The sequence below is a fragment of the Heloderma suspectum genome, chromosome 2 (genome assembly GCF_057233095.1).
Source record: "Heloderma suspectum isolate Gila_16-S chromosome 2, 16-S_ref, whole genome shotgun sequence".
In the NCBI taxonomy this organism is placed as follows: Eukaryota; Metazoa; Chordata; class Lepidosauria; order Squamata; family Helodermatidae; genus Heloderma; species Heloderma suspectum.
The window spans coordinates 234,638,272-234,661,050 of NC_139459.1; the positions used below are offsets into that span (position 1 = coordinate 234,638,272).

The 22,779-nt window shown below is 47.0% G+C and overlaps 2 protein-coding genes across 7 annotated transcripts in view; one reads left to right on the forward strand and one right to left on the reverse strand.

Annotated features, from left to right (window-relative positions):
• MAN2B1 (mannosidase alpha class 2B member 1) overlaps positions 1-5,356 on the forward strand; it is a 38,232-nt gene extending 32,876 nt beyond the window's left edge. For 4 of the 5 annotated variants that reach the window (XM_084838534.1, XM_084838538.1, XM_084838539.1 and 1 more), the window contains one exon: positions 2,964-5,356. In XM_084838534.1, the coding sequence (XP_084694660.1) occupies positions 2,964-3,097 (134 nt within the window). In that variant the 3' untranslated portion in view covers positions 3,098-5,356. The remainder of the gene's footprint in view (positions 1-2,963) is intronic. The other variant, XM_084838536.1, reaches the window with a different exon arrangement.
• TRMT1 (tRNA methyltransferase 1) lies at positions 5,305-21,859 on the reverse strand. 2 transcript variants are annotated; one of them, XM_084838540.1, is made up of 17 exons: positions 21,728-21,859; positions 20,381-20,763; positions 18,415-18,470; positions 17,023-17,162; positions 15,928-16,115; positions 12,377-12,492; positions 11,218-11,330; positions 10,434-10,582; positions 10,124-10,207; positions 9,311-9,380; positions 9,074-9,208; positions 8,306-8,391; positions 7,395-7,503; positions 6,885-6,961; positions 6,412-6,531; positions 5,861-5,981; positions 5,305-5,495 (listed from the first exon to the last, which is right to left on the reverse strand). In XM_084838540.1, the coding sequence occupies exons 2-17, from the start codon at positions 20,734-20,736 to the stop codon at positions 5,415-5,417; spliced, it is 2,001 nt and encodes a 666-aa protein (XP_084694666.1). In that variant the 5' UTR covers positions 20,737-20,763; positions 21,728-21,859; the 3' UTR covers positions 5,305-5,414. The 2 variants fall into 2 exon arrangements, with proteins under 2 accessions (XP_084694666.1, XP_084694667.1); XM_084838541.1 differs by lacking the exons at positions 9,311-9,380; positions 10,434-10,582 and having other exon boundaries at positions 21,728-21,824.
• Between the last annotated feature and the right edge of the window lie 920 nt (positions 21,860-22,779).

Genomic DNA, 22,779 nt, shown 5'->3' on the forward strand with positions numbered 1-22,779 from the left:
AAGGTTATAACTGCCACAAGCTATGGGGCCTGGAAGCTAACAGGCAACAGTCCCTCACTCCTGACTGCACTTTGTAGGTGACAGGATGTGAGCGACCACACTTTGTACTAAGTGCACCTTCTGAACCATATTTCAAGTTGGTCCCTCTTAGAGCACATTGCAGTGATCCAGACAAGAGTGGCTGGAGCCCAGTTGCTCTTCTGCAAACGGAAGGGACTACAATCTAGCAGAGGCTCCTGCTCAAGGAAAGGCGCTGCAGTTCACCCTCCAGCCTTCCCCCACCCCACTCCGATCCTGTTCCTTAGGACTCCTCCTAGGCAGACTTTCAGGGGGGAAGGAAGTATGTGAAAAGTGGTCTCTCTCCACCACTCCCTCTCGCCTCCCATGAGCTCTCCTATTCAAGCTGCTGAAAGGTGCTCCCGCTCTCTGCTGCCACCCGCAAATCAAGCAGCAAAACCAGGTCTAGGAGACTGTAGACATCCTTCAGGCAGTGTAACCCATCTAGGCCTGGTAAGATCACTGCCTCTCAAACTTTAGCCCAGCTCAGTATCACCAACTCCTTTGGCTGAATTAAGCCATACCTGAATTTTGCATGTTTTCTTTTAAAGCTGCACATCATGAAGCTGGACTCCAAACAGATAATCTCTTGCAGCTGCTGCGAAGGTAGAGGGTAAAAAGTAGAAGGGACCAGCTGGAACCTTGCTGCTGCCCTGAGGCCAAATCCCATGGCGTAGAGCAGCTGTCAGCCAATGCTAAGTCTTTGGGGGACTTGATCAGTCCGGTAGGAGCAGAGCCACTCTAGGCCTGCGCCCCTCAACCATCTTGGACAGTTCAGGAGGAGTTGGTGGTCATGGTATCGAATCCCTCTGAGATGTCTAGGAAACTGAGCAGGATCACATTCCCTGTCTAATTCTAGATGAGTTCCTATTTAGGACCCTGCTCTTTCTGAAGACAATTTGATTTGCCTGCTCAGTCATCTTGTCCCTAAAAAAGGGGAGGTTTGATACAAGTCTTACTGTTTAAGGGAGCAGCCCTACTGAGATAGCTGGCAGCCTCCGAAGCTGGAGGCTGCCAAGTGCAGGGCAGCCGTAGCATGGAGGTGAACCATGCTCTAGCCGCCATGCATTTTTGGCTGTCTAGCTGTAGCTTCGGTGATGGAGAGGGAAGGAGGGTGCGTGGTGCATAGGAAGCTGCGTAAGGCGGCTTCTGCAGTCTCCTCCCCTCTCTACCCCCAGGATCGCCCCCTTTCCCTGTCTCTGTGCTCCGTTTCCAAGCGTGGCTGCGAGGGGAGAGGAATGCGGTTTCTGGGAAGTGAAAAATCCTTCCGCCCTCTAGACAGCGTTCACCTAGATCCAAAAGAGACTTTTCCAGCAGGGGTTAGATTACTGCCTCCTTCAATCGAGTGTTGCCTTATCTCCCCAAAATATGTTCAGCATGGCTGTTGCAGAAGAATTCAACATAAGCCAAACCAATTTGTATTGTATCTAATGGTGTTCACATGGCTTTCATTATGTCCTAATAAGCCATCTTGAGCAATTGAGATAAGGTGGAATAATTACATTTGCGGGAGGCTGGGTGTTTGGGCTAGGGTTGAAACATCTTCTACTGCATCAGACAAGCAGACCCTTTCAGCTACCTGATTATCTGGGCTTGCATAAACGGCCATGTCCAATACAGCATAGAGATGAGCAATTTCTGTCTGCAAAGTGTCTAGCAATCTGGCTACAGCAATCTGTGGGTGGCTCTTGATGCAGTGGGGCACTTGAACAGAATAGTCCCTTAAGAGCTCTGCTGGGCAAGATGGTGGTGATGCAATGGTGGCAGGTAAGAGAACCTCATATTTGCAGTCCTGGTCACAAGGTATAGGCTCCAGCTGCCTCATCTCTGAGTTTTTGTGCTCCAGCTGTTTCCCTTATGGATTCCTCTCTGCCAAGTTCTGGGGTAAAGCAAGGTGCTATATGGCTTCACTGCCTGATCTAAGCACATCAAAAGCCTGGCATGGTTCCTAACACCATTGATCAACCACACTACTGCTGGAAAAGTTGATTAAAACAGACAAATCCTATTGTTCTTCAGCTGTCTCATAAAGAAACTATGACCCATGAAAGCTGCATAAGGCTACATGTATGCTGCAGTAACTTAACCCAAGTGGCAGAGTTAGGGAGTGATTAGGAAAAGAGCTTTCTATGGTATTCTCCCAGGGCAGATTCCTTGTTTTCCCCAGGTGTCCGACCTTGGATGAGCCAGAAAAAGAGAGAAGATTGCGCCTAAAGCCATAATGAAGTTTAGGAGGAGATCTTTAGGTGTCTGCTACGTCCTCTGAGCCCTCTGCCTGCTCCCTCTCAATACTTTAGGGCCAGTGATGTTGTACAAGTAGTTCCTTATACCTAGTCCTCCTCTAGTCAGCATCAGCAGATGGAACTGCCTTGGATAGAGGCACAGGGCACCGGTCCATCTATCCCCATAGTGTAGGTGCTGCCTAGCAGCAGGGATCCTTCTCCGCCCTGTTACCTGCTATTCTTTTCAGGGGTGAGGCCGAGCCGCTGCCTGGGGAAATCATGTCCAACCCCCAGAAGCAGGGAGGATGGACCTGGACCCACCTGATCATGGGTGTAGCCAGGAGGGAGGCCGCTGTGGCCCTCCAGGCAGATTCCAGCTCCCAGTCAGCATGGACAATGGTCAGGGATGATGGGAATTGGAGTCCAAAAACATCCGGAGGGCCACAAGTTCCCCACCCCCAGTGTAAACCAACGAGCATGACTAACCCAACAAAGAGTCTAGTGGCACCTTAAATATGTAAGTTTATTATGGCATAAGCTTTTGAGGAATAGAGCCCAGTTCATCAGATGGAGAATGAATCCTGCTGTACAACAGCTGGCTAATCTCTCGTTCCTTCCCAGTCTAAGTCCTGTTGATGTGGAACCAATATTTCTCCGTTATTCCCCAAACTCCTCTATCTGCAGGAGCAGCAGGACGGCAATCAAGCATTCACCTAGACCCGGCCCATGTCACACTACAACCTATGGAGATCCGGACCTTCCTGGCTCATATTCAGCACCAAGCCCTGCGTAGGAGAGAGACCAGCGGAAGGGATTGACATCTTACCACTTACTCAGTCCACATGGAGTTAGATGTGGCCTAAAGAATGGCAGGACCCTGGAGTTCTCCACGTGGCCTTTTCAAGAGGGAGCAAAGGGGTCTTATTTCTTATGGAGAGAGGATTATTTTAGGCCAGCTAAGGCCTGAAATTAATTAAGGGTTGTAGGACCCTTTTCTGAGAGTTTGTCTGGGATTTTTCTCTTGGTGAATACGAAAGGGATCACTGTTAAAATGCCCTACACCTCCTCCAAACACACACGCACAAAAACACAAAACCCATAATGTGACCATTTTCAGAGACGTGTGTGGAATTGGTGGAGTAGTTGGGCTACCATATGTGCAATCATTACCTTTTCAATAAACCACTTCTTAAAGACATGCTGCAAACATTTTGCTTCCACCCCCAAACCCGGCACTTAGCGTGAGCAATAAAAACATACGAGTTCACTCCTTTGACATAACCACCATCTATTACAGCCAAGAAGGATAAGCAGTTAGGACCTCTCTACAGCCTTACCAACTCCCTCCAGTTTTTCCTTTGTTTCAGGACCAAAATAAGGTTGGTATTATCAGCTTGGGGCTGCGGTGGCTTAGTGGTTAAGACGCTGAACTGCAGACCGGAAAGTCGGCAGGACAGCAGTTCGAGACCCGAGTGCTGCGTGACGGAGTGAGCTCCTGTCTTCAGTCCCAGCTTCTGCCAACCTAGCAGTTTGAAAGCAAGAAATTGCAAGTAGATAAATAGGTACCGCTTCGGCAGGAAAGGTAACAGCGTTCCGTGCACCTCGGTGTTCAGTCATGCCAGCCACATGACCACGGAAGTGTCTTCGGACAGCGCTGGCTCTTCGGCTTAGAAACGGGGATGAGCACCACACCCTAGAGTCAGACACGACTGGTTGGGGACACCTTTACCTTTTTATTATCAGCTAGCAGCAAATCAAGGGCTAATGCGGAAGAAGCCTCATCAGACTAGACCACTTCAACTCAGGCTTGCTTTATATTAATTTTTTACTCAACTTTATCATGTAGATCTATATCTGTTTCAGGCCTGAGCGTCTCCCACATAAAACACTTTGAAACTGTTGCATACCAGGTTTCATAAAGTTGTGCCAACACAATTTAAGTTCACTATGCCAATGAAAAACTGATCACCTGCCAATAATGGACTAGGTTTTTGGAGAACCAGTAAGAAAAAGATGGGGAGTACTTACAGCATCAGAGATGGTATTTTGATAGTGTTTTTTTCCAAACAACCTCTTACAGCCTGAAACTGCTATTGGAGGGGTGTTACTGTCAGCTGAAAAAGTGTTGTACAACACTTTTGTACAAATCACAACTGCCCTAAATTTAGAGTTGCATTGCTTTCTGCAGGACAGGAGCATACTGATGGGTTCTTCACAGAATTGGAGGCGATTAGCTCCTGGATGCCCCTTCTAGATCAGGTAGGCAACCCAGCACACTCCAGCTGTTCTGGACTGCAACTCAGCCCCAGAGAGCATGACTAATGGACAGGGATTATGAGAGTTGTCATGCAAAACAGCTGGAGGGCACTTACCCTGTTCTAGGTCTTTGCCTGGTGGTGTGAGTCTTTGCCCAGGATTCATAAAATGCTGCATGGCAAGACAGCTTTACAAAGCCTCTTCTCTCTATTGCCTACCCCATAAGCAATGTGGAGATAAGAAGCCATGACCCATCAGTGGGATTCCCACATTGCAAGCCAGGGCCAAGCCCTCTACTTTCACTTCACTGGGAGGTGAGGTAGCAGCTTCCTCTGTCCTATTGCCCAATATCAGTACTGGTAAATATTTTTCAAAAGCCAAAGTCCAAAATCACCACAACTCTTAGTTACAACCAGTATAAGTCAGGAGCCAGTGCTACCAAAAAAGAAAGGGGAAGGAAGATCAGTCCATCTTTCATAACTCTACTAGGAGTTACGGATAACAATGAGGCTCTAACACTACTAGTGTCAGGTCACACAATTGCCAAAACCGGCCCCCTGCTCCTTTGGTATGGGACGTCAACAGTAACTGATGCATTAGGATGATCATAAAACTCCTACACAGGAGTTGAGAAAATCAATGCTGGGGCAATCCTCTGTCCAGTGCAGAATTCAAGGGCCACCGCTGTTCATCAGGCTCATAGGTTAGATGGCTGACCCATTCTGGCAGCTTGTAATGTGGTCTGCTGGATAATCAACTACAAGTCAAGCACCATCAAAAGACAATTCTTTAATGGCGGACACATAATAAACAGATCATTTAAAATAAAGATCCTCCATTAATTTTTTAAAAAAACAAGCAGACATTCGGGCTGTTTGATCATGAGGCCGTTGTGTCGTTTTCCATCTCTCTTTCCATCTCATGGGAGTAGCGGCATTTATCCCCTAGTGAACAGTTGCCCTAGGAGAGAAAATGGCATTCATTGGAACATCGTAACAAAGCTATCCCAGTCCTTGCACTCATTCCACACTGCTGCTCAAAGAGCTGGCCTAGCACAAGGAGAGCAACTGGCTGCCTGGACCAAGGAGTATGTGGTTGATCTGGGAAGTGAACCCAATCCTGCATATCCAGCTGGCTTCGCCTTCGCTTTAAGTCATCAATTGTATATAGATGGCAAAAACGCCAAGCCTTTCCACAATCCTCTGCATCATCTTGCCATTTTATTACATGAAGGGTAAAATTAAAACAAGGCCTGCATCATTTGTGAGCCACTCACCAGCCCAGCACGACAGGCAATCTGGAGCTCAACAGCTGTGGCTACTCACCTGCCGGAACCTTTTGCAGGGGAAGTTCTTCAGATGGGTTCCATCACTCTCTTCTGCACACCCCTTCCTCTTGTTCTGGTGTAGCTTTCTCTTTTCCTGCAGAGAGGGGGAGATCCCACCCCTACCCCAAGCAGACCTGTTAGGCTAGGGCCCAGGAGGCTGCTGCTCAGTTTCAGTGCCACCATCACAAGTGCTCATAACACAACGCTGCAGCTGACACCCAGCAAGGATGGTTACATCACAGTGGGAGATGGAAGATGCCCATCCACTTTAACACTGGAAAGGGCCAGTTTGCCTAGGGCCGGGCAGCAAGGACACATCTAGCCAGGAGTGGCATGACAGCGACCCGGGCCAAGGATCAGATCCTGCTTCAACATGTATATAAGCTGCTTGACTTCCGAGGAAGAGATGGAGAGGCAGCCCTGGAAAGCACCAGCCATACAGTTCTCTTCAGCAGGCCTGCTTCCAAAGACCGTAATTCCAGAGGAGAGAACAGACTCTGGGTGTTCTCGCCTTGCTCCCAGCATCCCCTAGTTCCCTGTGAACCTTACCCAGCTTTGGCTCTTGCTTTTGGCCCCCAAAAGGGCTCGGGATTTAGCTGGAACCGTTTCAGGCCCTGCTTTCGTGAGCTAGGATTTGCATCTGCCCGGACAGTGAAGGACACCTGCAGCCTGTGGAGTTGAGAAAAACAGCAAGGCAGGCGAGCAGATAATTCTGCCAGGAATCAAACCCTTTTAGTGGGTGCTGCATATCCCAAAGTGGGATAACATCTCACTAGCTCCTCTTAGAATGGGGCAGCTTCTAAGTGAAACACTACTTTGGCATGCGCGTGCACACACACCCCTTTCCCCCAAGGCTTATTTTGCTAACATCCCAGCTCTGCTTTGGGTGTTTTTTTTGGTTTTTTTAAACAAACGGCAATCTATAATACTTTCATGCCTTCCACAGTTTCCTGCCCTCAAGCCACTCCCTGCTTGGCTCAAGGCCCATACCGCGCCCAGTCTTGCAGCATCCCAGCACCTACTTGGGTTCCACAGAGAGAATGCGGGCAGCTGGGCTGCTCTCTGAAAGGCGCTCTCTTTTCACAGGGTTGAGTTTCTCCTGAAGTTGGAAAGGAGGAAGAGAAAGAGCAGAAATGTTAGCTCAGCATTTTAACCAAGAGGTGAAGGAGAAAGGCAAGAGAAGAAGCTACCATTTGCAGGAGAGTGATGGCTGGGTCCTTCGCAAACATTTTCAGGGCATTTTCATTACACTAGACCTGAACAGCAGAGAGTGCGCATGTCGAAAGAGTGTACTAGAAGATGATCCCTGAAAACTAGAGTAGAGAACTTGGTAGACATCACTGCAGTGAGACAGACATGATGCAGAACTGCATCCCCATCACTTCATATGAAAGACTGTGGTGCCAATGCCACAGACTGCCCAGAGTACAGGGAACCTGAAACTGGAACAGCTCCACAGCTTTTCTGGAGGTGCATATAGTCAAAAATCCAGAAGGGAATGTTCCCTTACATAAAGGTAAGACCTTGCTTACCCAGCAGCGCATGATGTCCCAAAGCACAGAGGGCGGCGCATCTGTCTTGATGGTGTTCTTGCAGGCATGGGACAGGGACACCCGGTAACCAGCATGGAGGAGCGCTGATCTGGAAAGGAAATCCAGAGAAGACTTGCACCAAGATCCCTAGCTTCCAAAGGGGGAAACGCTAGTAGAAGCCACAGTAATGGGTTTCTCACCTTTACCTCAATTCTGTATTTGAGAAAATGGAAAAGACACTGGCTAATATCACTTGGTAGTCACTGTTACAACACGGGATTCCAATTTAGTTAGATCCAGACCATTTCATTCTACCACCCTAAACACCTGTTACTTGTCAATACCAAAACACCAGAATCCATCAACTTGCTCTTCCCAACAACTCCTCCTGAAATGTCCTTCCTCCAACATCTTGCCAAAAATAACACCCCCAAACCCCTCAAATTGCCAGACCCCAGCCTGAAAGCAGTTGTGTTTTGGAGCTAGGCAAAACATTAAACCATGACTAACCCATCCTGCCAAGGGACCTTTAAGACAGCCTGTCATTTCAGGCCATGGGAGCTGAGCTATTCTGCATTATGGAACAAAGTTCCAGCAACTCAGCCTATAAAGACTGTCCTACTCAAGTCTGACCAATAAAGAGCCAGGGAATTACAAGGCACTCTGCAGGAAAACATTGAGTCCCATGGCAGAGACCTTAAGCAATACAAAATGGCTAGGTACACCATAGGAGGGCCGGAAAACAAAAAAAAGGTACAAGGCCTAAATAGGGGTCTATATCGGCTTTCAAATCTTGGCTCTGCCAGCAACTAAGGTGAGCCCCGGTCCATTGCCACATCCTCCACATTCCCTCTTGGGATACTTTTTCTTTAGGGAAGGAGAAGCTCTTGCAGTGTAGGCCCCAATCTTACCTGAACTGGAGCAGGGAAGGACTGTTGCAACGGATGGTTTTGCTGAGATTGTCAAGGGTGTAATAGAGTGGGACGTCACTGAGTTCCTACCACACACACAGAAAACAGATTCTAGTTAAACGGGATATTTGTCCTAAAGCTGCAACAGATGAGGCAGGACCAGTTTATCTTACAGAGAATCTTAGCAAATGAAAGTCCCACAACCGTGGCTTTGAAACGTGCTGCCTTTCCTTCCCTTCCTCTGTAGGTTGGAGAGAATTCTGGGGCATGCTAGTCTAGGGCAAACTCTTCACACGGGGCACTGGCCAGACTTGCTAGACCTTTGCTCCACACATATTGAGAGATGGACAGATGGCAATCCTCCCCTGCTGCTGCTGCTGCGGATTGCAGGGGAAGACGGGTAGTGGTGGGCAAGTGCTCTTTCAGGTCAGCTTGCTCACCACTGCTGATCTTCCCAGTCGAGGGTTCCCAACAAGCTTCTAAGGAACCCTCTGCTGCACAAAGCTTGAGAGCCACTGGCCTACTTTCAAGAGAGAGGAGCACAAGCACACTCCCCCCCCAGGCATTTGTATGCATTCATTCTGCACCTCCCGAGGGAAGAGCAGCTATGCCATTGGCTCTACTCGATGGCCTGCTGAAGATCACCCTAACAGAATGCTACTTTATGCCTTCGTGAAAAGTTGGTCCTACTGGAAGCAAAGTACAAGTGGACCAATCCTGTCTGGCAACAACCACCATCTTTCGTGCAGTCACAGCCGTCATCCTCACCTCCATCACCATGCTCAGGATGCCCTGAATCCTCGGACTTGTTTGGAAGCGGCCTGGGTTGCTCCCAACTGCCGACAGGACTCTCTGGACAAAAGCCATGTCGTGGAGAGGTTCTGCCCACAAAGGGCCAGCCAGCTGCGGGAGGAGGGAGAGAAGGAGCAACAGCCAGAATCCGTTTGGGATCTCCAAGCCAGGCGCGTTTTATTATGGTGAGGCTCAGAGATCCACAAAGCTCACCTGGTGGCGCTGGTGGCAATGCTCACAGGATGGTCCCACAGGGGGCCCACAGGCAGCCTTGTAGTTGAAGCTGTTTGGTTACAGAGAGCAAAAGCAGCAGTAGGTCAGGGAATCACCAGGCTAGGTGGGGCTCGTTCCTGCTTTTTTCTCGTGGATTATTCATTGATGTGCGTTAGCCACCTTGGTCCGTGTGACGAAACACACACTGTTGTTGGGGTTCTAGTTGTAACTCATGGTAAACACATCCCCCTCCTCTCCTCGCAGAAACACTCTTTGCCCCCTTTCTGTTTCTGATTCTCATGAGCCTCCGCTGCACGACAGCAAGCAAAGCCCTTTGCTTTTTCAGTTTCGAAGGCAAAAGAAGCAGAGAACAAGAGAAGGTGACTATCAGCCCCACCGGAGACAGGAGACCTCATTACATGAACCACCCAGGAAATGTTTCCTGCCCTGATCAGCACAGGAACATCTGGGGTTGGATCCAGGATCTGCCTTCCACAAGAGGAAGGGCTCCGCTCGTGAAAGTTCCCTCTGCCTGATTTTGGGGGACCCCCCCCCCCCACACACACACACACCACAGCTCACCCCACTCAGCAGCATCCCCTCACTCTGTGGCATTTTTAGGGGGCTGGGAGGCTACAGTGGAAAGGAGGGGGCAGGGAAGTTCACATCCATCAGCACAGTCGATCCAACCAAAATCTGGATCCAACCCACAGCAATGAAACTGTTCCTGGAATCCACGTGCTCCACTAGCTTAGATAGCAGGTCGGAGAGAGGTGCCGCTAGACGGTCCATTAAAAAACCCCACTCTCTTACTTGTTTCCATTGCTGGCCATCTTGCCGAGTCTCTGGATATGAAAGGAGCCGCAGCCCACACAGTTGTAGACCAAGGCCTGCTTGCTGCCAAGAGAAAGAGAGACTTACCACATAGCAAAGGACTGGGGAGAGAAGGCCCCTGGAAATACGAGCCCTGAGAAGTACCTGGTGCAGCAGAGTAGCTCCCTGTCATCTCAGCCATGTGACAGCACTACAGAGATCCATGCAGGAGATTGATTTTCTCCCCAGTAAGGGAAGCACAGCAGGAACCTTAACGAAAGTGTGGAGACCCTGTCTCGGGCAGGCTCACCTGGCAGAAGCTTTGACCCTGGCCTGACCAGTGAAGACCCGGACAAACACACGGATATAAAAGTCGGCACTGATAGACAGGAGGGGGACAATGTAGCGCTGGTAGCAGTTGGCACGCAGATCAAGGCTGTGCAGGACAATTCGCAGTGCCTGGAGGAATAAAGGCGCTGCAGCGAGCTATTTTTGCCTTTGGACAGTGACATGACATGGCTACTTCTCATGAAATACATGGAGTCCTTGTTCACACGGTGCAATACTATTATCATATTTCCTTTTAATTCGTAATGGCATGTTTCTTAGATTGGATTTGTTTGTTTGTAATGTTGTGTACTGGGTCCAACAGACATGAAGCAAACGTTTCTGCTGAATAAGACGCACCCTAAGATCCATAGATCCATAGATCATAGATCCATAGATGTGAACGGTAGGCGCCAAAGCGGCGATCCACTGATCAGGTGGATGGTGCCCACAGCATGGTCTCAAATTCCCAGATGTGCCCACAGGTCCAAAAAGGCTGGGACCCCTGTTTCTTCAGGTTACTGCTGAGTGGGTGTACTTCAGTGCAGCAGAGAACAGCCACACTGGGAAAAAGAAAGAGTGGAACCACAGCCTTCTTTATGACAAAGAGACTTGCAAGGCACCGCTGGTTATTACCACCTGATGTTGCAGAACAACCAGCTTGCAAGTATTCATTTCCTCTTGAGCAAAGCAAGAAGTGGGCCAAAGCGTGGACAGCTATGGCCAAGGGCCAGTACAAGTGATTCCTGGCACCTCAGTCTACTCACCATCTCGTGGCAGAACTTGGCCTTGATAGACATGGCCCCATATTTGCTGTAGCAGGTCTCCCCAGAGTTCCCAGCCATTACAGCCATATCAGTGCAAGTGACACACAGCAGACCTGCAAGAGTATCCCCAAACTGAAGGTAAACTGGCAGAACATGCAACTCCCCCCCTCACATGCAGCTAAGGCACCCTGAAGCAATCTCTCTGCCGTGTGACATCATCCCTGCCATAAAAGCCCACAGCCAAAGAAGGGCACTGGCTGTCTTTGGGTTCTACCTGTGCAAAGGAAATGAGAACTCCCTCCTGAGGCAAGGGAGGAATACACAGAATTCAAATGCAGAAAGGGGCTGAGATAAGATTAGCAAATTCACCTTACAAAAGTCTTCCAATCCTCAGAGAGTTCTGGGAACTTACTTGGCTAGGCAGACACATGGTTTGCCCAAGCAAGTCCGCAACAAAGCTAGGGACAGGCAGCCCCTGCACCTGAGGAGTGCGTGATTCCCATGCCTCTCCCCAAGCTCCCTAACATCCCAGTGATGCTGGGGTGCCTGGCAACCTTTGGAACAAGGCTGGGGAACCTCTGTCAGCCCAAGGGCCGAATTCATTTTCAGAGAAGCTCTGCGGGACTGCATCACAGAGGTGGTGGGGCTGAAGGCAAAGGGGAAGGGCCAAGGGACAAACAAATGGCAGCATAATGTAGCTTCAAGCTCTTCTTAAAGCCGGTAACTAGGCCTCAGGAGAGGCATTTCAACCTTTCAGAATGGGGGAAAACTGCACAAAAGCAAGGAAACCACTGAACAGCTGGTGGTTGGGGGGAGGGGGCAGGGCCACCTGGGGAAACAGATTGGGACCCCCGGGCCTGGTTCCCCACCCCTGTTTTGGAGGGAACATCACAGCAATCTCCCTCCTCCTCATGAGTCAAGGCAGGGCTACAGCTATATCCCATCTTCCAAGACCCACATTTTGTTTTGAAATCCACAGGAACCTGTTTCTTCCTGCTGGCAAAGAAAAAAAAAAAAGGCAAGGCACAGGAGGCCGCCCCAGGCAAAGAAGGGCTATTGACCCTGTATCAAAAGATCACTACAGAAGCCCAGTTATCAAAGCACCCTGATCTTCACCACCAGTAGCAAAACCTAGAGCTCAAGGACGATACCACCGCACCTCCTTCACTCACAGCCTGCACCGCAGCATCCAGAAACACGGAAGGGCTGCCATACGGGTCCAGATCGATGACGTTAAAGAGCGCTTTGGCCACCTTGCTCTGGTACATCAGCATCCTGTGTGTGTGAGAGAGAGAGAAAGAGAAATACTCAGAAGCACCACACTAGTAGGGCCAGAAAAAAAGGGAACCGTGGTCTCAGTGTGAGGCAGTTGACCTGTGTCTGGATGGGACTACTTAGGATGGAAGGTGGGGCCTCACATGACAATGCTTCTCAATACTAAAACGTTCACTCTACATAGAAAACTAGATGCCAGAGTGAAGGACAGGCTAGAATCCTTCTCCCTGACATGCTAGTTTTCCACATGCATTCTCATCTACGGGGACTGTACCTAAGTGGTACAGTCTAGACATATGTTTATCATGTCAGTGAGAATGAGACCAGTGAAATGCAAAAGATGTCCTGGGGCCAGCATCTCAGATGCAAGCAAGAAGGTTTCTCCAGTGAAGTCCCACTGGAGAAGAGGGGAGGTGGTGGGTAGCTTGCCTAACTTTGGGAGGCAGCCATGCCCTACAGAGCTGCTATCAGAGGAACAGAAGGAGAATGAGGTTTGGGCAAACCAACTCAGCCAGCCCACAACTCCAACCCCTTGTCTTTATTTCTCAGCAGGACACAGGTAAGGTCAGCTCAACAAACTGAAGAATGGGAAGATTAGGTGAGAAAGTAGGCCTCTGCAATTCAGTTGCTTCCAAGATGCTACATTGTTATGCTCAGATTAGGGAACTGGGAACTCCTGGACATAAAATGTATTTGGCATTCCTGCCTTGGGGCGTAGCAAAGGTTCACACCGATGTGGAACGTAACAGGGATAGAGAAAACGGGTGGTTCCTGCTACCCTTTGGTCCTTATGTCTCCTATAATAATTGAAGGCGTGTGGTCTTTTGTGCTCAGCAGACCTCACTAACAAGATTCCCTCTAATAATTATTTCTCAGAATTATGATCAGAAACACATTTCAGGCCTATGTTGCCCCACAGATCACTTATTCAAGTTACAGAGTGTATATTAATATAAACTTATGTGTATATTAAAAAATATAGCCCATGAAGAACGAAAGAAAAACAGTGCTGAATCAGACCAAAGGCCTATTTAGTCCAATATGTTGTTCGCACGGTGGCCAAACATGTACCTGGGGGAAGCTCACAAGTAGAACATGGGCGCTACAGTTGTGCTTGTGTTCCCCAGGTGGTATTGTGATGCATGGTGTTTCCAACGCTGGAGGTAATACACAACCATCCTGACTAGTAGCCACTGATAGCCTTATCCTACGTGGATTTGTCTAATCCCCTTTTAAAGCCATCCAAGTTGGTGGCCATCACTACATCTTGTGGTAGCAAATTCCATAGTTTCACCATGCGCTGTGTGAAGATGTTGCCCGAGCTTAAGCTGACAAGATGTTTTAAATTACAGACTGTAAAAATAAAGGTGATTTGTTGTCAGAACCACAGTTGGCCTCCCTATAAATATTGCCACTGGGTAAAAAGGGCACAACTTGAAGATGAATTGCTTTGACTCCATCGTGGTTCAATTTGCACCTGCCATGTAAGGGGACATCCCCCTAGTACAAATCTTTAGGTCGCCTTTGTACTGGTAAGCACCATTTTGGTGCAGCTAGGTAATTTTATTTTTATTTTATTTATTTCACTTCTATACCGCCCAATAGCTGAAGCTCTCTGAGCAGTTCACAAAAATTAAAACCACAAGATGCAGCATAAAACAATATAAAATATGAAAGCTTAAAACCACAATATAACAGTACAGCCAGAATAAAACCTAGCAGCAATGCAGAGATTTAAAATACAGATTTAAAACACCAGAGCTAAAAGACTAGGAAGCTAAAACGCTTAAAATACCAGGAAAATAAAAAGGTCTTCACCTGGAGCCGAAAGGAGTAATTTTTGACTCTACACTTCGAGGGTGGGCTGGGCAGGTGGGCTTTAGTTGGCTGTATATATTACTTTAGTTGTGGAGTACACAACTTTTCCCTTCTTCCCCAACTGCCCTTCCACTGTTTTACAACTGTGTCTACTTTCCTGATATGTTAGAACAGGAACAAAACTCTTTGTGAACCCTGATTTTAAAAAAAGATACTCTGAGAATGTGCAGTTTTGCATTTGAAACTCGTGTCATAGCACCATCATGATTGCGGGTATAAAGTGGAGTTTATTTCGGATGCCCTCATGTCCTCATCACCTGCCACTCTCTGGGTGGCCATTTGGGTGTCACCAAGGCTGCAGAGCTAAACAGATTCAGTAGAAGATTCAAACACATAAATTCCTTCTTCTTCGTTCTGTATCACAGAATAAGGCCCCTGAACACATTGGTGGGAAACTCACTCAAGCGTGTCAACCAGCGTAACTGCATGGCAGTACAGGCTACTCTGCTAGTTTGTTCTACTCAATCTCTCACCAATGGGCTTTTCCATGAAGCAGAACTACAGCCAAGATTCATAACCTCATTCCAAGAGTTTTTTTTGAAGGCGGTTAGTTTATTGTTCCCTAACAAACAGGAACCCAAGCCAGCCAACTGCAGCAAAGTACCAGCTTGAGTTTGGGAGAAATCTAACCTGCCTCACTTTCTTTTAAGCCACTTCCCCCAACACCGCCCCCCACCGCCATCTCAGATAGTTCTATTGCCTTGCAGAACTATTGGCACAACTCAAGAAAGTAAATTGTTGAAAGTGGTCAAAAGAGGAAGGGATCCAGCACCCAGATCGTAAATCAGGAGTGCAGAACCTCAGCCACTGGGGCCTAGACAGCCAGGCCACAACTTTTCCCCCAACTGTACTGTAGCAGCCATATCGAGGATCAGACTAAGTAGCCTCATGCTTCATGTTCTTGCTGAGCTCTTTCTCCCTTGAATATATTGTTGTAAGATGACAAGACACAGGAATCTCTTATCTTGTCAGCAAGGCTAAGGTTAAGTCAAATTGCATATCGTGTTCCTGTTCTTTGCTTATTGCATACCATGTTCTCTTCTGTTCTCTGCTTATCATGGCTACCCTATAACCCATTTCTTGTATTATAAACAATGGTGCTAGGAGAAGAAATGTTGAGGACTGCAACCCCACACAGGAGGGAGAGGAGGAGCCGTTTCCTATGTGTCACAATATCTATAAAAACAATGCGCTGATGTAAATCGGGGCTTCTGGCTCTTTGGAAATGATTCCAGCCTTAAGCCCGCGCATTAAATAAACTCTTTTTCCTTCACTCCGTGGTCTCTCTGACTCTGAGTTCTGCAACAGTATGATGGCTTCCCAGCTTTTGTGCAGTTCCCCCCACCCCCATTCTAAAAAATTGAAATGCCTTTCCTAAGGCTTAGTTACCAGCAGTAAGAACTTAAAGCTAAAATATGCTGGTATTTTTTTAGCATTTTATCTTCGGCCCCACCCACCACTGGAATGCGGCCTCCAAGACCTTCTCTGAAATGTAATTTGGCCTTCAGGCTCAGAGAGGTTTCACACCCCTGCCCTAAATGGAAGATCTCTACATACCGGGCATCTGACAAGCTTGGAGTCACCAGGTGTCCTACTTCATTGAGCTGAATGTTTTGGGTTATGAGTTCAACGGCCTTGGAAGAGACGTCATTAGCAACCACCTTGCAAAGGCCAGGGACCTCCTTGGCAAACCGGATGGAGCGTAGTCCAGAAGCAGCCAAGGCCTCCAGCACACGGAGTCCATCCTGCAAGGAACAAGAGGAAAGATACAGAAGAGAAATGGAGGGAGGCCTGGGGAAAACTGCGCTAAAAGTGAACAAAATAGATGAGTTTGAAATGTGTGGGCTACGGCCCAGCATTATGGCAGCTCCAGGAATGTTAAGCAGCAATCACAAAAGGCACAGAACAAGTCTTTTCTATGTGCCTTATAGTCTTGGGACCGATTTACCTGCTGATGTCAACACAAATTGACTTTTGCAGCAGATCTTGAGATGTTGCCTTGTAAATTGTTCAGCATGCACCCACATCAGCAGCTGTTCACAAGCCGCTTACTTGAGAAAATATGCTAAAAGCCCAAGCTCAAACACTTTGTGGGGGATAACAGAAGAGGTTTCGATTCAGGTGGCCACTTACATTCCGGCTGTTTTAAAAAATGAAACACCCTGTTGCTTAAACAAACACTGCAGTGACCCTCAAAGACTATAGCATATAGTGAGGCACGTTTTTTCTATAATGACACTGATGTACACAGCACTTTACTGAGCAAAGTAAGCAAAAAAGAGACTGAACCCTGCCCCAGATATAGGGCTTACAACCTAAGCTGTAGAACAGCCTGTGTATTATCATGGTTAGGGTGTCAGACTAGGATTGATAAGACCCAAGTTCAAATTCCCATTCATCCAAGGTCATTATCTCCCAGAATAATCTACCTCAGTGGAATGTTGTGAAGTTAAAATGTGGAGGAGAACTTGTACACCACCCTGAGCTACTTGGAGGAAAGGTAGGATATTAAACAAATAAATATTATTTAAAGAGGAGCAAGAGTAAACAAGGGATTAATACATTTAGAATAATAAACTAGCACAATAATAAAGCAAGCTACTTTCCAGAGCACCCACAAAACTCAAAACTATAGGAAGAGGGATGGAGCACCTGGCATACTACTCCCACTCCTGCAATGTCATGATCCCCTTTATCTGTCTGATCACCAGGTGGTTGTTCCAAGTCGTCTTTTTCCCCTTTTGAGAGATCCACAATCACTTTAGAGGCATTTTCTTCCCCAGGAACTGCAACTAGGGAAAAAAAAAAAAAAAGATTGCTATGAAGCCAATGCCTAGGATACTGCCAAGCCCTAAATCATTTATGCAACTGTAATACAGCACGGTATTCAGCATTAAGCTAAACAGTGCTGAGGAAAATATATTGCCTTTAATATATTGTATATCATCTCCTTTAGCCACTTTAACTATAGGAATAACCGCTACTTCTGCCTCTTCCCTATAATTCAGCTGCTGGTGAAGGGCGGCATACATTCCCCAGCAAGCTTAACAGCCATTTCCCACATGCTGGAGAAGAGTTTATAGAACTACTACGGTCTCCAAAAAGCTAGAGTTCTGCCTCCGATTAACCCTGCATATCTTCTCTTAGCATAAACTGTGAAGGCAGACTGCAGCTGCTCTGTGCTCTTTACAGTACAGAGCAGGATCTTGGCTAAAGAGTGGTACGTACAGAAGTCAGTGTCAGTTAGAGGAAATTAAGGCATTCTTCAGAGCCGTTCTAGGAACAATCTCCAAATCTTCAAAGTGAGATCTGGCCAGTTCACATCAAGTAGCCACAGGGAGAGAACCGTGCTGGCTGCCTCTCCAAGATCGGAACAGCACCCTCGGAGGAGGAGGGAAAGGGGGCGTTCCAGCGGGCGAGGAGAGCAGAGAGGCCAGGATATGATTTCTCCTGAGCCTCCTCCAACCTCCTTCCCCCCACCCTCTGAAGCGCCCTCACTAGTGAAAAAAGCAAAGATCAGAGGACGGGGAGGCAAAGATTGCTTCTGCTGCTCTTCCTGCCCTGTCGGCTTCAGCCCAGCTTGGCATAGGAATCTCAGAAGCCTCCAAGTTCACAAGCCTGTCTAAACTGGGGCACAATGCAGAGCTGTTCATAGGAAGTGGATCGTCATCCCTGGTCAGAATTTCACAGTTTGTGCAACATAATTGCAGAGAAGAACAGAATATCGACACCTATTTCTGCAACTATTTCCAACAGAGACAGGAGAAAGACTGGCTCCAGGGAAGAAATGGGAAGTGTCTCCTCCTAGTTCAACCCATGGCCAAGTCTTTCTTCTAAAAACAACCAAACACCGTCTATGGTGAACAGGCAGGAAATCACCCCAGTGTCTGGATTAGTGGGAAGCAACAGCTAGGGGAAAAGGGATATCGACATCTCCAAAAAGACAATTACAAGTGCACATGAGCAGTGACTGTGCTTCTTGTACATCACTGGTTTTCCTTGCTTGACCTGAGATGAAAGAAAGAGGAAAACATTGCCACTCACTCCGAATCCCTTTTGATGAAAGCTGTAGGCGAGCAAATTCTGTAATGACTGCACACCTGTAGAGGGGCAAAGAGAGAGGTCTCAGCAAGTCTTACAACTCGGAGCAGTACTGTTTTGTTATTCTGCAGCCAAGTATACAAAAGCACTCAACACCTAGGCACCTATTTTCCAGAATGTGGCATTCAGTCCTCTGAGAAAGTCTGGCTTCTGTAAAGGTGCACTAGATAGGCACCCAAAACTATCAGTCACTTCAGAAAACTTTTGAAATAGAATGATTAGTCAAAACTTGACATCACTTCTTAAGTCAGGGATAAGACTTACACCGTCTCTCCCCTGCCCCCCTTTTTACACTAGAACACTCATATACACCAATGGGTTTACAAAGCAAGAATACAGAGTCAGAATCTCTTAATGGTTAAGACATAACTAATCTGCATAAGTGAGCTCAAGAATGCATTCTTGCCTTTCATCATAAGAAGTGTCTTGCTAGAACAGACTAAAGTCTAAGAGTCTTTGCAAGAATCCCAGCAATCATCAGGCACTATGAGGTCTACCACAAACTAGTCAGTTGTCCACCAGTGGATGCTTATGTGGTGGGCCAGTGACTTTTTCTGTGGTTCAGCATGAAACTGCCATCAGAGGCTGGCTACATATAAAGTTTGATACTTCAGAGAACCAAAATGCTCCATAATTTGTTACAAGAGAAGACTAGTTGTTGCACCCTCCATTTTCACGCATCTGTTTCTGCACCGAAATGAACCCCAAGGATACCCACAAATCAAATATTTAACGTATCCCTTTTGCTTAGGACCGACTCACACCAGCCAAACTGGGTAGTAACACATAACAGTTAACATACCAGTGACATCATCACTAATTAGGTTGTTCTGGACACCCACCCAGGACTTTCACTGTCCAGTTCTAGAAGAAATGACCTTTGTACCTCTCCAATGAATTGATGTTACCAAAATCCCGACAGGTTAAATAGAATGGCAATAAGCCGTTCACTTGGAAACATACTTACTAAATGAGCTGCTCCCCCTTCTCCCATACTGTTCAGCCTATACTACTGAATGGTTCCCTGTGATCTCTGCTACACTAACAGAGAGCAGTGTCTCAGGATCAACAAATCACATGGAAAACATTTAATATAAGTCAGCCTTTAGAGCTCACTGAACACAAGCATCATCACTATATTAGTAAGTATCCTCTCACCCACCAGTTCTCACTCAGTCAGTAGGAATCATTTTAGCAACAAACGGGAGCTGTCCCTTCACTGCTGAATGGAAGGGGAGTGGAAACAGAGCACCAAGGATCTATGCCTACCCCATCAAACCTTTTGCCAGCAAAGGGCAGCTAACTCATTTTCATTGCCAAAAGGACCCTGACATGGGTAAAATCTAGGATACACACCCTCTGGAACTTGTCCGTGGAGTACAAACCCACTGCCCACAAAGATCCTGGTGCTCCCCGTTGTTGCCAGAAGGATCACAGATGCAGGCCTCCCAAAGGTCCTCAGGGGCTGCTAGGGGATAGGGTTCCATATGGTGGTAAATGTGCCTATCCCTCTGCCATTGAAAGGGATCCCAAGGGAGGGAGGAGCACAGGACCAAGGACACATCCCCTCTGGTGCACATCCAAATCTTTTCCCCATCCATGGCCCTTCTGGTGGCAAAGAAGAGCTCAGCCCACCTTCACCACAGGAAGAACCTCAGATGGAAATCGGGTGATCCTGTGCCACCAAAGGGTGTGTGTGGGATGTGTGATAAGAACGGTGATATTTTCACAGGTTCTCCAGCTCCAAAGCTAACTTTAAATTCATCAATTAATTCCAAGTTCCAACCCCAATCCCATCCCTTCTCTCTCAAAAATCAGAGTGATAACCTTAAGTCCATAATTCCTACAGTTCGTCTTCTGCAAAATTCAGTGGAAACAGCCTCTGAAGTCGCCCCTTATTTCTACTTACGTAAGGTCTCTGTTGAACTCCTGGACAGGGTTGTAGAACACTTCATTGGCACTTGGGAAAACTATTTTTGCCTTCCCTTCTGTGATCAAAGTCCCACCATTCTTTACTGACTCAGAGCCACCGCTGGTTCCCACTGAAGATGACAGAGCCACACTTTGGTTCAGATTAGAGCCATCTGTTTCCATATCTTGTGCCTGATTACCCTCCATGCCTTTGACAAAAGAACGATTTCTGATTTGAAGAGCAATTAAAGGCACAAGGGTCGAGTTCTGCTGAAGTTGGAGAGTTACTGTACTTCTGTATGGAGCCAAGGTATGTCCCAGATACCAAAGCCACAGGAAAGGCTCTCTCGTCATAAACTCAGGTTTCTCCACAACTAATTTCTGAAAACACAGAAGAAAAGTTATTTCTCTTGCATGTATCCTGAATTTCCAAGCCTTAGGAGCCAGCATTTCTGATCTGTGCATGAGTGACAGCTTACAAGGGCAAGGTACCATACACTATTGACAGCTGGCCACCTCTGGGGTCATGGATAGCAAGCAGTGAAGTTGTCTTTTTTAAGAGGGGAGGAGGAGGAGGAGAGCAAGCTGTGGCAAAAGCCCATCACTGATTTTAATCTGTGAAGAGCAATTACACCTTTATTTTTTATTTCAGTACTCCACATACAAAACACAGTCAATTATGCAGTCTGTGCCTTTTCTGATGTAGAAATAATGACCTCATAGCTGTTCCCTGTAAAATATTTCTTAACTGGTATTTAAAGAATTGCAACTATTTTGCATTAGAAGTACTAATATTTAGTATTTACAAATGAACATAAGAAACAGCCCCTTCTTTCTGAGAGATGTGCCTTGTTCATTAAACAACCACCTTCAAGAAACATTCGATTTCATCTGAACAGAAAGAAATTCACTGGTCTATACTAGTCAGCATGAACCTTAAATTAAAGGGTCTTGATCACCTTTTCTCAAACCTGTTTAGGCTGCAGCCTACCAGCTACTATTACTCTCCTTACCCTGCAATCCCGTCTGTAGTTTTGTGTGTCTGATCAAAACAAAGAACTTCCTACATCATGAAGGACAGGGCGAAAAAATACACATCAGATTCAGTTTACCTACAATCTTCTTCCTAGAAAATCAGAAGCAAAGCGAATCCACATATCGAGAATACCATTGGATGGAGCGAATAAGAGTATATACTTCATTCAGACCCCACGGGAAAAGGATTCGAGGACTGAGTTGAGAAGTTACTTGCGATGAAGGCGGGGGTGGGAGGCAAAACAAGTCCCATAATATAAGCAAGCTAACCCTCTGCGCTATCTAACCACAACCAACCTCCTTAACTCACCTTTCGACAAAGAAGATTTCCCTCCCGGGAACAGAACACCCAACCAACACTAATTTCCACACTTCTCAGCACACGTTACGCTGACGCCGCCATATTGAAAGTTGCTGGGAAATGATCAGCTGATGCTCCTTCAACCAATAAAACTAAAGCAGCGGATGGGATGCCTGCAGAGTCAAAAAAGAGGTGATCACTGAAGCTTCCCAAAAGCAACCTGAACATCTGGAGTTCTTTAAACTCGTTTGTCAGAGTCAGCTGTCGTCTATTTCAAAGTGATTTCTTCTGGAATCCGGATGTATATGCTTAGAACATCTACCGTCTATCGTTTTATTCCCATAACCGATTGCATTAAATGATGACGAGCACTTAACTTTGATGTAAGATTAAGATTCAACTGCATTGGGGATCTTAGGAACTAGCAGGTATCGTGCATAATTCTTCATTGGGGAGAATAAAATTAGTTCCTTCTTCGTGTTGCAAGGTAAAGGTTACTTAGGGCGCAATCCTACGCCTGTTCAGACAAAAAAAGCCCTACAACTCCCAGCATTCCTCAGCCAGCCATGCTGGCTAGGAATTGCAGGATTTTTTCTGCCTAAACATGCATAGGATTGTGCCCTTGGTGGATTATGCCCTTAATACCCATGTTCCCTTAATTTGATCCATGCCTACTCAAAGGTAAGCCCCATTGAGTTCAATGAGACTTACTTCCAGGTAAATAAGTATAGGATTGCAACCTTAATTAAATCCTATTGAACTCACTGGGAGTTACTTCTGAGCAAATGTGCATAAGATCAGTTTGAAAGAAATCAAGGTAATATTGTAGCATGTTCCTACACTACCAGAAGTGGGAGCAGTTAGAACTATTAGGGCACTTTGGAGGGGGAGGGGAGGAGGCTCAGGATAAATCGTGCCCTGGCCCCTCCAGTCTCCCCTCCCTGCCCACTGGAATGCCTCCTTTCCTCCTCTCCAAGGTTGATTTTCCAACCTCAAAGGGCAGCCATCATAGGAGGGGGGTCAGATCTCTGACTCCCCCTTCTGCGGTTGGATCACTGTCT

Coding starts and splice junctions, on each gene's coding strand:
- TRMT1 (XM_084838540.1), bottom strand. CDS start 20,736: ATGACGAGAGAGCCTTTCCTGTGGCTTTGGTATCTGGGACATACCTTG. Junction 10,583..11,217: donor CCAAGTTCTGCCACGAGATG/GTGAGTAGACTG, acceptor TTATTCCTCCAG/GCACTGCGAATTGTCCTGCA. Junction 10,208..10,433: donor AGGGTCAAAGCTTCTGCCAG/GTGAGCCTGCCC, acceptor TTCTCTTGGCAG/CAAGCAGGCCTTGGTCTACA.